The sequence below is a fragment of the Colobus angolensis genome, unplaced genomic scaffold (genome assembly GCF_000951035.1).
Source record: "Colobus angolensis palliatus isolate OR3802 unplaced genomic scaffold, Cang.pa_1.0 Scaffold38, whole genome shotgun sequence".
NCBI classification, from domain to species: domain Eukaryota; kingdom Metazoa; phylum Chordata; class Mammalia; order Primates; family Cercopithecidae; genus Colobus; species Colobus angolensis.
The window spans coordinates 6,143,332-6,157,824 of NW_012117154.1; the positions used below are offsets into that span (position 1 = coordinate 6,143,332).

General features: G+C 48.9%; 1 protein-coding gene across 3 annotated transcripts in view; it reads left to right on the top strand.

Annotated features, from left to right (window-relative positions):
* The window catches only part of SLC37A1 (solute carrier family 37 (glucose-6-phosphate transporter), member 1), a 96,676-nt gene that overhangs the window by 18,898 nt on the left and 63,285 nt on the right, over nt 1–14,493 (top strand). For 2 of the 3 annotated variants that reach the window (XM_011954092.1, XM_011954090.1), the window contains exons 3-4: nt 4,159–4,392; nt 11,600–11,681. In XM_011954092.1, coding sequence (XP_011809482.1) covers nt 4,337–4,392; nt 11,600–11,681 — 138 coding nt within the window. In that variant the 5' untranslated portion in view covers nt 4,159–4,336. Of the gene's footprint in view, nt 1–3; nt 614–4,158; nt 4,393–11,599; nt 11,682–14,493 lie in introns of those variants that run through there. The other variant, XM_011954089.1, reaches the window with a different exon arrangement.

Genomic DNA, 14,493 nt, shown 5'->3' on the forward strand with positions numbered 1-14,493 from the left:
TTTGGGGGTAAGTCGGGGCTGGTTTGGATGTTTTCGGAGAGCCGGGGACGGTCTCAAGCTGTTTTCGCGGAGGGAAGTCTTTGAAATGCGACATCTAGAAGAGTAGCCCTAGGCGACAATGCCGGGCGTTCCCGGACCGGGGCAACGCTGGGATTCCGGGGAAGTGGAGGCAGAGGGAGCGGGCACGGGGCCAGTAGCCGCTCCACGGAGTCCTCGGCAGGGGCGAGCTTAGCTGTCCTGCCGGGTCCCCTGCCCACCCCGGCCCGGGCCGCGGTGACAGCTGAGGGTCCAGAGCCGGCAGGAGGGGACCCTGCGCATTGTCTGCCGCGATGGGGACGTGGGCGTGCCCGCGGAATTCACCTCCTCCGGGGACCAGCCGCCCAGGGAGGAGCCGGCACAGAACGCTGGCTCGGAGCGCCGGCACCCTGGGCCTTTGCGTTGTTTGTCGGCTGAGCAGCTGGTTCCCGGAGCCCGTGGGCCTCCTGGCCAATGCGAGTGACAGCGACCTTCTGGGTTTATAATAAAGGGCTTGACGCGCCGCAAAGTCCCGTAGCCGCTGGCCACCAGCCTTCCAGCCCTTACGGCCCACGCTGTGATCCCGGTGACCAAGAAGGTACGTACAGTCTAAGGATTTGCATTTGAACGAAGGGTACTGGCCAAGCCCCTTACCACCCCCACTCCCCGCCAACACCCCAGCCCCAGGTTTGAATCTCCAAAGGAGGAATTGCTAAAACCTGCCGTTTCCGGGTCTCCCTTAGCTTTTTGCCTGGAAAGTGCCTGCCTGCCTGCCGGCCTTTGAACTTAAATTGCCTGAAGTTGTGTAAGTAGATACATATTTTAGACTTCCCCCCGTTGTTTCTTTATTAATCACCTTTTAGAGCAAGCTTGAAAACATCTGGCTCCAGACCTGTGATTCACCAAGTCATTTTGAAACTGCATTTACACGTTCTGTTTCATGCAGCCCACCTGTGATGTTCTGTTTGTAGGGGGTTGGGGGCAGGTAAGGGAGGTGGTGCAAATGGAATTCAGGTTCCTTGTACTTCAGCCAAGCGGAAAGAGATAGTGACCATTTCATTCATCTTTAATATGGAAAGCGCCTTTAAAAGCAAAAAGCCATAGAAAGAGCACACTCTGAACAGGAAGTTGTAGTATATCTCTTAATTTAAGAAAAGAAAAAGAAAAATGCATGAAAACTTTTGCATTTCTCACCCATCTTTGCCTGTAAAGTGAGACCCAGTTTAAAAAAAAAAGTCACGAAGTAGATTATTTAAAGTATCTGTAGGGCCACTTTGATTACGTGTAATGGCACCTCAGTCCTAAAAAGACTGTTGAACCTTTTTGTTCACTTCCTATCCCCATTATTTGAGCCTCTGCAGATTACTTGGAACCTTCTAGGCAGCACAGATCACAAGTGGGTGGGTCTGGGAGTGGAGCTTGTGAATGTATCTTTCCCTCAGCTCATTCTGTTTTACAGTTGCCTAGGGTGGGTTTGTTTTTTCAAGAGGTGGGTATAAAACCATGTGTCTTTCAGGGTTTTTTCCTTTTTTTTTAACTTTCAGTTTCAGGGGTACATGTACAGGTTTTACAGGTTGTAATAAAGATGCTCTAATGGGCCGTTTCCTCAGTTACTATCTTTTTTATTTTTTTAAGACAGGGTCTCGCTGTGTTGCCCAGGCTGGAGTGTGGTCGTGCAATCTCAGCTCACTGCAACCTCCACCTCTTGGGTTCAAGTGATTTTCATGCCTCAGCCACCCGAGTAGCTGGGATTACAGGTGTACACCACCATGCCCAGCTCATTTGTGTATTTTTGGTAGATGTGGGGTTTCACCATGTTGGCCACGCTGGTCTCGAACTCCTGGCCTCAAGTAATCTGCCTGCCTCTGCCTCCCAAAGTGCTGGGATTGCAGGCGTGAGCCACCGTGCCCAGCCTAAGTTGCTATCTTTGACAGTGCAATGAAAGTGGACATTCTGCCACTTTTCGAAAACTCCCTGGAATGGTAAGTTCCAGGGGCACCTGTAGAGAGTGACTTTTTAAAAAAGTATCTCTTCTTTTTATGTACTTGGGCTGTGTGCCAAAAACTGGGTGTAAACCAAGTGATTTGCTCCCATTCTGCTGCCCTTTCGCTGCAAGGGATGGGCAGGAGGAAGAGTGGCTGGAGGGAGGAGGTGGCTCAGAGAAACAGGACAAACTGGAATCTGCCCCACTTGTCCAGCTGACCCAGGCAAGCCGCCTAGCCTCATTTTTCTCCCTTGTGAAACGAACGCCCTGCCTCTTCAGGGTGGTCACAGGGCTCAAATGAGAGCGTGTCAGTCATGGTTCATGCTTCCAGAGGTCTTGACCCACTGGAAATGAAGTGGTTTTCTGTGGTGCTGCACAGGCTAGGGAGGAAGGGCCTCATTAGTTGAGCTCTTTAACATCCCAAATGTAAAATCACTGTCTTTGCACGTCTTAACTGCACTCACTATGAGAATTTATAGCATTCTTCTTTCACCCATTTTACAGGGAAAAGAATTCATCCTTGTTTTAAAAAGTAATCAAAGAGGTTTTTTTTCCCCTCTTGACTTGTCAGTGCTTTCTGGGCCTTTGATGTTGTTGTCACAGGTGTTATCAGAGTTGGAGGTTTTTGATTTATTTCATAGATGGCAATGGAATGTTTCCAGACACGCTAGACATGGAGAAGCGGCACTTGAGGGGAAGGTGTTTACTTCTGACCATCTGTTTCCAGACACTGGTGAACCCAATTCTTTACTCTGAAGCTGTCATCACAAAGTCATTTCCCAGAGTAGATCCAGACCCAGACTGGAGCCCACCCATTTGGAGCAAAAGATTGCTTAGATCTAGAGGTTTGAGCAGACGTAGTTTTGAAGTCTTTGTGGCTGTTCATTCAACATGAGTTTCTTGAGCACGTGGTCTGTGCTAGGTTCTGGACAAGGAGATGGAAGTAGTACCTTGCCCTGCAGTCCTGGGCCTTCCTCTTTTGAATTTGCAGTGAGGATAATATCAGCTAGTGTTTGTTGGGCATTTACTACATACCAGGCTACTTATCAAGTGCTTCCCATAAGGTTATCTCGTTGCGTGTTTATAACAACATAGATGCCATCATCCCCATTGTTTAGCCTGGAAGGAGAGGGGGCAGAAAAGTTAAGTGACTTGCCTTAGCTTACACAGCCCAGGGTCAGCCTTGGAACAGGAGGTATTGAAGTGGGGTGAATCCCACCTGTTCAGGCCCTGGAGGACCTACCTAGGAGAAAGGTGTAGTTCTGACTGGAGCAGATAGAAGAGATGAGGGGCGGCTCCTGGGACGAAAGCTCAGCGGGGATTTCTAATCTTTTTGTAAAAGGTAGTATAAGGGAAAATCTTGGAGAATGTGCATTTTTGGAAGCTCACTCTCCAGGGAGGCAAAAGTGAATGTGGGGAACTGATTGGCTTTGGAGGACACAGTGACTCAGGAATGTCATGGGTTTGATGTTGGCACAGGAGACCAGGCCTGCCTGCTGTGCTGGGCCCCCTCTCAGTTCTCAGGCCTCCCTCCCCAGTCCTTCCTATATTGCTCTGCTTTCAGCCCTGGGTTCATAATCAGGTCATTTTCTGTGACCTCTGAGGTGACCACAGAAGATGAAAAATGAAGAGGCAGACAGAGGCAAATACATTCCTCCTTTGGATTCAAATGGCAAAGTCACAATTAAATAATTGGTTTGATCTGCCCTCTTGTCTAGGCTGACATTTCTCTGTCACTATGGTTCATAGGTGACCTGGCCCACAGGGGTAGAACTGAGCCAGTCCAGCGCCCTGGCATGCCCTGGTATCTGGGCACATAGCGTGGCTGCTGGACACATACTTGGTTTTGTGAATGGGTTGATCTCTAGCTGCCTCCCAGATAGAGATGAGTTCCTTGGTTCCTTGTTATCCACCATCAGAACGTTATTTGAAATTCATTTCAGGGTTCTCAGAACAAACCGCCTTGAGGGCGGATACTCCACCTCACTCCACCTCTTCCTAGTAACACTCGTGGTGGGGACCCCTGCTTGTATCAGACGTCCAGCTTTGATCAGGACTGGGTACTGCTGCTGTACATGTGTGTGGTTACTTCTGCCAGTAATGCTGAATGTGTGAATGTCAGGACACTGGACTCTGAATGCCTCTCCTCCTCCTCGTAGAGAGCAGAGCCACTGCCAGAAGGAAGGGGACAAGACCCAGCAGGACACCTTCTTTCCACGCTTTCCAGCCTGTGGGAGCAGCAGGGGCAACAGAGAGGGAACCTGGAGCCGGGATTAATGACCCATTTATGAAGCATCTTATTCTGCGACTGAGGCTGTGTGGTCAGTGGCGACGTAAATGGCTCAACTCCCCGCTGGCATTCGCTTCATCATCTCGTTCTCCAGGGATCAGTGGTGAGTCCTGGCGGGGCAGGCCCTTGCCATGGAGCTGTGTATAGGTGAGGGCTACTGTGCAGATAGTTGTGTTGCCCCAGTTTCATTATAAAACACATAAAACTTGAATCACTGACCTCGCCCATAACAGTTGAATTGCTTGCTGGCAGTGGAGGCTGTGACCCAGAACAGCACTGAGGTGTCATTTGTCCTTGGTACTGGCATTGTCAGATAGTGTTTGGGCTTCTGCGTGGTCTCCAGTGGTTTCTGGAAGAATCATGGTCCCTACAGAAAAGTGACCACAGACTACCAGCAGGGTTAGCAAACGACTGTGGTGAAATAAGCACATAACTTATATGTAAGTTACATAACTCTGAGCTCAGATGAGTGGCCTCGCTGGGGCAGAACTTTCAGAGAGAAAATGAAATGTTCTGGTGCAGCTCAGAATGCTGCTTTCTGTTCAGAGAGCACCTCCCCTTGCGTATTGTGAGAATCCTCCTCTTAGGTGGCCTCATTAATTCCATTCTCCTTGAAGGAAACAGTTGACAAGCCCAGAGTCTGAAGCTGGGCTCCCCTGGCCTCTAACTTGTCCTGCTGATCTCTTCTGGGAGAGGAAAAACTTTGCTTCTCCCCTTGTAGGTTCTGTTTTGGGGGAACTGGGAATTAAACTGACAAAAGACAGACTAGCAAGAGAAAAGACAGATTTCACCACTTATGTACGAGAGGTCATAGAAAAGTGTCCCTCAAAGGGGCATTTAGAATTCTGGGCTTGTGCGCCGTCCTTCACAGGGGAACGGGAGTGGGAGAAGGGCACTTGTGGGTGAACAAATGGCTTTTTGGAAAGACAAGTGGGCCCTCAAGGGAACAGATGGGCGATGTGATAGTTTTGTGACCATTCCTGTTTCAGTGCAGTATGGAGGCTTCTCATCTCCAGTGGTAAGAGTCCAGCTTCCCTGGCTGCTTCTTGGGACAGGATTTATAGCAGGTGGATTCTTTTGAATTCTTTTGGGGAACTCGGCTTTTCAGTAGCTAAGAGAATTCAGGAACGCAAATGCCTTCCGCTCCAAATGATTTTGATGCCACAGCGGCGGATTCTGGGCCCATTCATCTCCTCCGCGCCAACCTCCTGGTGGCCCCCAGCCCTGCGCAACTTCTCAGCCCTGCTGGTTGGTGGAGCATCCACAGGGTGTCTCAGGGCGTCTGTGTTCTTCAACCAGATTGCTTCTCTTCTTGACTCATTTCGTGTCTGCTGTGAGTCTAGCCACAAGTGCCTGAACAATTTGGTTTTATTTAGTGAGTGTTTAGCTTCTTCATTTTGTAAGTTTATTTTGATATAATTTCAAACTCACTTAACTTACTTACTAACATCTGTAAGAAGTTCCTGTAGAACCGCTGTATGTCAAAGATTAACATTTAGCCTCATCTGCTAATCTCCCTGCCCCCCCACAGTGTGTGTGTGTGTGTGTGCATGTGTGTACATATATGTTTGGACACACACACTTTTCTGAACCACTTGAGAGTAAGTTGCAGACATCATACCCTTTTATTTGTAAATATTTCCGTGTGTACTTCCTATAAATAGGACATTCTCTTATAAAACCACAAAACCACAGCAAAAAGATCAAAATCAGGAAATGTAACACTGATAAGATGCTGTTATCTAATCCACGGTCCATGTTAAAAATGATATCAAATATCGTCAAATATCTGTGATAGCATTTCTTCTTCTGTTCAGGATCTAGTCAGGTTCATACATTGCATTTAATTATCCTATGGGTCTAGTCTCTTCATCTAGCACTGTTCCTCGGCCTTTTTCCATCCTTTCTGACCTTGACTTTTTTTCCTCCTTCTTCTGAGACAATGGCCTTGTTATGTTTCAAGAGTTCAAGCCACTTATTTTATAGAATGTGCCACATTTTGACTTTGTCTGTTATTTCCTCATCCTCATGATTAGATTCAGATTATGCGTTTTTTACAGAAATCCCATAGAAATGAGGCAGCTTTCTCTTTACTGGAGAAGGAGTTACAGACATGGGAAGGGGGAGGGGAACTGGAAGGAACTGAGTGGGGCTGGATTGGAATGAAAGGTCTCGGGATAAACTGGTGACAGTCGATATAGAAATAGAGAAGGGTGTGTGTGTGCATGTGTGTGTGTATGTGTGGGTGTGCGTGTGCGCACACGCATGTGTGTGTAAAATGCACTCTGCTGGGAGGTCCTGGGAACATTAATAGCACTAAAGTGAGCACACTTTGGTCTGGGATCTTGGTTTCTGCATGGCATCTCCCACTAAAAGGAGTCAGGAGTCCTTGGAGACCTGGCCAATGCCAGGACTGGGGCAGGGCAAGGAAAAGATGAGCCTGGAACATCTTGTGCCAGAAAATAAGGAAGTGCTTACAAAGGTACTCTGACTTGTCAAATCTAGGACAATCTGAGATTTACAATAAATGAGACTCGTCGTGAATGATAGCCCATTGAATAGCATAAGACTCTGACGAGTCCTCCGGACGTAACTGAGTAAGTCGGAGAAATGCACGCTCTCTGTACGGTGGACGCTGGCTACTAGGTGGAGTGGGGCTGTGGAGCCACTGCAGGCTGCCCAGCGCAGGCACAGAACGCCAGTGGATGCACTCCGTGGGGCGGCAGCTTGAGGAACAGGATATCTACATCATCTCAGAATGAATAGGTTTCCAGAAATTCCATATTCATTACTTAGAGGGAAACATAGTGGTTTCACTGAGGAACGATGAGGCAGACAGCACTTTAACCAAGGACCAACGTCAGTGTCACTGCCGTCCTGCGCCTCCTGACAGAATACTCTGAACAGGACATGGCATCGCTTCTCTGTCTGGTTTCCTTGTTTCTGAAGTGAGGATATCTTTGGACTAATTTCTGCACCAAATCATATCACTCAGTAATTCTCAAAAGCGTTTCTTTATTCCTTGTTTGCATATGATTGAGGTAATAGCACTCAAACAAGGAGACAGATATTTTGCAGGAAGCCTGTCACCCTAAGCAGGCTGCCGTTCACCTGAGAACACGTGGTCTTCGAAAACATCTCTGAGGAGGCTCAGAGGGGCACCCCCATCTGGTGCTGTCGTTGCTGAGACCTGCTTTCTTGCTAGAAACGTGGGATTTTTTGTATTGGTGGAAGCCAGGCATGCTATAAGTAGTCATAACTGCAAAAAGTAAGCCGAACACTGAGGAGCAGATCGATCAGATCAATTTTTCTATTGTATTTGTTTTATATTCATAAGTCTAAACGTAACACAAAACAAAAATGAAAGGATTATATTAGCCTCCTGGGGCGGCTGTAACAAGGTACCACAAGCTGGGTGTCTTGAAACAACAGGAATTTACTCTCTCACATCCCTGGAGGTCAGAAGTCCAAAGTCAAAGCGTCAGCAGGGCCACCCTTCCTCTGCAGGCTCCCGGGACAGACCCTTCCTTGCCTCTTCCAGCTCCTGCTGCTGCCACAGTCCTTGGCTGGTGGCTGCATCGTGCCAGTCTCTGCCTGCGTGGCCACATGGCCTCCCTTTCTGTCTGTCTCTGAGTCTTTGCGTGGCTTTCTGGTGAGGACACCAGTCATTGGAATTAGGGCTCACTCTATCTAATATGCCCCCACCTTAGCTAATCATGTCTACATGACCCTATTTCCAAATAAGGTCACATTCTGAGGTTTTGGGTGGACATGAAATTATGGGGGACGATATTCAACCCAGTACAAAATGAATAAAAGGGAACAAAACATATCATCCAAAACATCTGCTTTATAAACGATAAAGAAAACGTAGATAGAATTACAAAATAAGAAAGGACTTCTGGAGGGCTATTTGGCTTCTGGGGGTTTGAGTCCATCCATGCTGCGGAGTGAAGCGTCTGCCTACCCAGAGGCCAGGCGTGTCGGGGTGACCACCAGCAAGGCAGCGGCCCGAGTGTGGCTGCCACGGTGTAGCAGTGGCCGTGGGAGCTGAAGTCAGACCTTTCAAAGAGGAAAGTCCAGCCTCTAGCCACTTCCTCCCCCATCCCCGAGCCCCAAGTCCTAAGTACAGAAGATGAGGAAAATGAGGGAGGAAAGACGAATTTGCAAATAGAAGCAGAGTTGGCCTGACACCAGCTAAATAAATATAGGGTTTTCCTCTTCAGTCTTTAGGAACATCCCAGTTTCCTGTGTAAATGGACCCTTTACCCAATTCTACAGGACGGCTTCTCAGGCCGGCTACACTGTGGCAGTGACTCTTCCCAAAGGAGCTCACTCATTAAGGCATCTCCCTCCACACAAGGCTGAACTGAAGGTTCCAGAGGCATGTGCTGCCACCTGTGTGCTCCTCAGTGTTCTCAGGGCATCTCTGGGTGTGTGCTGTGAGCACCAGCCGGGAGTCATCCCGCAGAGGAAAGCAGGAGCCCAGAGCGCATCCCCAGGGCCTGATCACCCAAGCAGCCCTGACCATCGGGAGTGCGGTGTGTGTCGGGGCCCCAGCACTCTTCAGACCTCAGCCCAACAAAGGGAGACAGCCTTCCTTCTGGGCTGTCTGGGTGGTGAGTGGACATGTGAACCCACAGCCCATAGGGCAGAACTGCTGTTCTCAAAATCCTTCCTAGCTGGGTGATAACACCTATAGAACTGGCAGTGTGGATGGAGAATCCTCAAGGGCGCAGGAGAGATGCTCCATGGACTTGTCTGAGACTGACTGGGAAGGTGCTGGAGGGAACTTGGCCTGAGAACTTTGTTCACACGTTTTGAGGACATTGGAGAAGGAAACTCTGTACTCCAATGAGGGCTGATGAAGGTCACCCATCAGCCTTACTTGCCCTAGTCAGCTGAAGCAGGTGGGGTGGAAGTGACCAGTTTGTCAGGCTATGGGCTGGACAAGTGAGCCTTGAGGGCCAGTGAAGCCCAGTGGCCTGGAGTCTTCCTGCACCAGCAGTTGAAGGCGTGAGACGCAGCGGTGGCCTAACAGAGAGCTTCATCCAAAGCGCTGAGACTTTCTTTCCTTGTCAGAAAGGATGGTTTTCAGAAACAGGACAGAGGCCTGGGCTTCTGGAGCAAATCCACTCTACCCACGTAGCCTTTGTTCTTTGGGCTTTGGGATAAATGATATGCCCGTCTTTTAGAGTTTCACTTTTTTCCCATTTGGCCCTTGCCATGGGCTTGGAGAGGAAGAATTGAAGAAAGGCCATTGGGAGATGGTTCCCTGATGAAGAAGAGAGTGCTGGGGAATTTCTGTCTTCAGTCAGCAGGTATTCTGCAAGTTAGTTTGGTTTGGTTCGGTTCCTTCCCCTAAGGCACAGGCATTCCAAAGGTTGTGGTTTTGAGTTCCACTGAGCCACCAACCTTTCTTTCCCACCTGAAATAGGGTCTTTTTTTTTAAGAAAAATCTGGAAGTGTCTATTTGAACCCTACTTTAGCTGGTGACCAGAGAAGAAGGCAGCTCTGGGATCCTAGGATTTTAGTTACTCGTGGAAAGCTTCCCTCGGAGTAAATCCCAGCATTAAAAACGTAGATGCGCAGCTGGGAGAAGCGACCCCTTATCCCAGGGCCTCCCGGAAACGCTGCCTTTCTTTGTCCTGTGTAGGATGCCGCCTTAGGTAACTATTGATTCAGGTTGTTGGTGGCACCATTTGAAGTCATTGGTGTTCCCAGGCCACAAACAGGACAGGTTCTCCAGGGTAGGGCGGTGTGCCTGGAACACAGAAGAGCTGCCACTTGCCTTCCGCTCCTGTCAAACTTCTCTCTGCCAACACATTTTGTTCCCCAAAAAGTATTTTTCTATGCGGTGGTTGAGACTCTTAGACTGGAGTTGCCCTTTATCTTCTCTCTAAGACACCTTCTTTTCTTCTTTCTTCCTTACACTCACGCTTACTCTTTTGGCTGCTTTTCTCCCAGCCAAACTGAGTGAAGGGCTTTGTGTCAGTGTTTCTATCATTGGCCTATTGAGAGCCTGCCAGCGTCACTGACTTTTTCTCTTTGAGGGCTGTGAAATATTTATATGTCTGCCTTGCTTGTGTGCTTCTGAAAAGTTGCATAGAAACCAAAGAGCCAAAAATAAATATGATCTTAATTGCCCAGGATAGCAGGCTACGCAAGAAACTTGTAGTTAGTTTTGTTGTAAACTAAACATTTCATCGTCCTTGTTATTGCTTTGTAAACTCAAGCGTGCATCTTGAGTCCCAGGTTTCCCTTTGGTTATGGTTTTTTTAAATAAATGAATGTTTTTGATGTTGTGACGTAGTAAGAAACATGCGTTTGGTCTCTGGCCCTGGCTCCTAGCACACAGCTCCTGCAGCCTTTAGTGCTGAGTATCTTTTTGTTTGCCAATGAGGTGACTGTGGCTGGGGCTCCAGGACAGCCTCTTGGGGGACGGGTTGCCAGGGCAACCGGTCATGTGATTAGAGGTTGGCACTCCACCCGTGGACCTCTGAGGAGGGGAGGGAGCCCGCAGAGGTGGAGAGGATCACCGGTGGCCGGTGATCTGCCGGATCGTGCCTGTGTACTGAGGCCTCTACAGACTTCCTCAAGGACAGGGTGTGGGGGGGCTTGCAGGCTGCTGAGCACAGGGAGGTTCCCGGAGGGTGGAGTCCTTGGGGAGGGCACAGCAGCTCCAACCTCCCTGCCCCATCCCTCCTCGCCCTGTGCATCTCTTCATCTGTGTGTATTCTTTGTAACATCCTTTATAATAAACCAGTAAATGTGTCTCCCTGAGTTCTGTGAGCTGCTCTGGCAAATTAATCAAACCTGAGGAAGGGTTCTTGGGAACCACGCTGAGAGCCAGTTGGGCCACAACCCGGGGCTTGCCGTTGGCATGTGAGGCGGGGCAGCCTCGGCCGGAGCCCCGCCCTGTGGGGGCTGATGCTGACTCCTGAAGGACAGCATCAGAATTGAATTCACTTAGAGGACACCTAGTGTCAGCTGGAGAATTGCTTGGTATATGGGGCAAACCCCTACACATATAGTGTGAGAAGTGTGGTATGTGGTGTGTTGTGCATGAGGGTAGGAAAAGCAGTCTGGTTTTTCCTGTCTCTTACAGTGTTTAGTTTCCATGTGGACAAAGCAAAAGTGGCAATATTTTTGAATGTTCCAATATTATAGTGACATAAGTAATATCGATAGTTGCTGTAGAACTGAATGAAGAATACACAGCATAAGAACATTTCAGAACACAGTGACATGTATTCCTAACATAACTTCTGTTATTTCATATCATCCTCTCCCACTGTTTTGTGTTTCAGGTACAGAGCCTTCATTTTTATTTTGACATTTCTGCTGTATGCAAGTTTTCACTTATCTCGAAAGCCTATCAGCATCGTTAAGGTAAGAATCATGAAAGCACTGCCTGTCGTCCCTGTGAGGAGTTGGTCACTTGAAGGGCGTGTGGGGCAGAGGGTGGGGATGGCAGCAGATATGTGGGAAAACAGATGATTTAGAAACAAGTTCTTCTGCTGCTTTGGCTTTGCAGTTTCCCTTTTTAAAAATGGACATTTTTAAAATGCTTTTCGGATTTATACTTTCAGAGGTAGTAGACTTTTAGTTATATTAGTTGACAGTTCCAGAATCTGAAAGCTTAGCTAAATATTTATTTTATTTTGTGTGACTGTTCCTTCCAAATGTATCCAACCTTAAGTGGTTCCCCAAATTCCAGCTGTTCGTGCGATCCGGCCCCAGGTCTGGCCGCGGAGGTGGCTCTCCGTTGTTCTTGGAACGCTGTGTTTCTGTTTTGATCTGACCCTGGGTCTGGCCGCGGAGGTGGCTCTCCGTTGTTCTTGGAACCCTGCGTTTTGTCTGAGTGATGGGTGGGCAGGAAGTTGTTAAACAGGTGTTCCACTAGACTTCGAGAAAAGAAGATTAAAGCAGACAAGACTACATAAACACCACTTATAACCTGGAGAAACGCAGGAATAATTTTCTGACCCTCGTTGGGATTACGTCACCCTGCCTACAGACCATCGGGGCCTGAGAGGCATTTGAGTCTGTATCGTAGAAGGAATGAGGAAATCATCCACTGCCAGAGATGGCGCATTCACAGCCCAACGGCCCCTCGCTCACTCTCCAGGAGCTGGCAGGGACCCAGATCCAGGACTGCAATTCTGTGACCTTTGGAGCTGTGCTTCCTCCACTCCTGCCAGTGGCTGAGCCCTGGGTGGCTGCCGTCCGCAGCCCCTGTCGGCAGAGGCGACGCACAGGCGGGTTCTTTTGTGACAGTCCTAGGTTTCCCGCTCTCCAGCAGCTTTCAGGGGATGTTAAACATTCATTTACCCAAAAGATTCTAAAATTCCCCCCGGCCCCTGGTAAGCAAGAAACTTCCATACCTTTCAAGTTGTTGACTCTGGAAAACGTTTGCGGACCTTAAAAAATGTGGTTTTTAAGAGAAGAATATGAAAAGAGGTGGTGGGCCTTAAGAAACACTCATCTGCTTGACAAGAGACTCTCAAATCAGTACCGATAACCAGTCACTATACATCTGAATACTCCTACTTCTTGTCTTTCTGGTTAGAGAAATACACAAACAGCTGAAGAAAATGGTGAATTATAAAGATGGAAGTACCTATTGAAGAGACTTGGTGCGCGCATTGGAGTTGAAGGATCTGGTGTGGTCGGGGAGCCTGCGTGGGGTTTCAGGATTGACCTGGAAAGGTTGGGTGTGGATTGTAGGGGAAGAAAAACAGCTTCGCAGGTGGGAGAGCTGCCTTGAGTGCTATGTGCAGGGGTGGGCGTCCCCATGAGGCCACCATGTGACAGGCTGCTGGGGCAGATGTAGCGCGTAAGATGGGCTGGCCCTTGGGGGAATCTTTGTCAGCGGTCAAAGCTGTTGGGGTCCACCTGATGACCACGAGGGCCCCTGTGAGCCAGGAGCAAGTGGGAGCCCTGTCCCGGTCCCTCTCCCGGCTTCCCTGGTGGTCCATCTTAAAGCCCCTGCCTCAACTCTTGTGTGTGGCGCTGTCCAGGCCACTCAGGGCTTAGGGCTTCTGAGGAGGCAGCGTCAGGGTCAGCTCTTAGTTCAGTGTCATAAGTAACAATATAAATAACTGCCGCTTACAGAGCCTTGCGGTATGACAAAGTGCCACACACATTACCCCGTGACCTTCACAGCAACCCTGTGAGTGCCCCTGTGAGGAAACTGAGGCTCAGGGCCTCATTCCCCCAGGCAGGGCTGCTATGCACTGGAGAATTACCTGTGGGTCAGGCTGCCTCCAGGGCCCCCGCTCTTCTTCTCAGTGCCTCAGGGCCTGTCCAGGTGTAATTACCTGAGTACACTCCCAGCATCACACTCAGCCTCCTAAACGCACAGATTTCCCGAACTCGCAGCTGTGATGTGCCTGGGTATGGATTGGCTTGACGCTGAATCCTATGGGTTTCTTCACCTTTGAAGATAGATCAGAACATCACACCACATCAAAACTGAACTTTGCAGTGCCTTATGAAGCACCCATGTGCCTGAGCTCATGATATGAATGGCGTCAATGAAACGGAAAGTAGCAGTGATTCTGTTGACCGACAAAACAGTTGAGTGATTATTTATAGCCACGTTTCCTAGAACATTGCAAGCAAAACAAAAGCAAAATACATTTGCTTACCTGAAATCAAACCAGGAGCTCTGAATTAGAAAAGAATGACATGGCACAACAGGTCACATTTAAGTTAGTCTGGAATGTTTAGATTACCTCTGATCACTGCTGATGAATTGTATTTTTCTCGATGATAATGATAAAACCAGGGCTGGGAGGATAGTGGTGTTATAAGTGCAACCCTGTCCCTTCTACCTGCTACTACAGCTGTGGCCCAGCCTCAAGACTCAAGGCAAGCATCTGCCCAAGCTGGTAGACAGGTGGTTCTGCACTCTCCCAGCAGAGATCTTAGTGGAAGCTCTTTTCCCCTGGGCTGGGCCAGAGCAGAAACCTGGAAGCAGAGGCTTCCCAGAGAAGCCTAAACTGCAGGGGTCCCTGGAGCCAGGGGGATGGCAGCATTTGAATGTGAGTGTGCCCACCCCTCTCTGGACACACAGGACTTAAAAGGAGAAAACTGGCTGGGCGCGGTGGCTCACACCTGTAATCTCAGCACTTTGGGAGGCCGAGGTGGGTGGATCACCTGAGGTCAGGAGTTCGAGACCAGCCTGGCCAATGTAGTG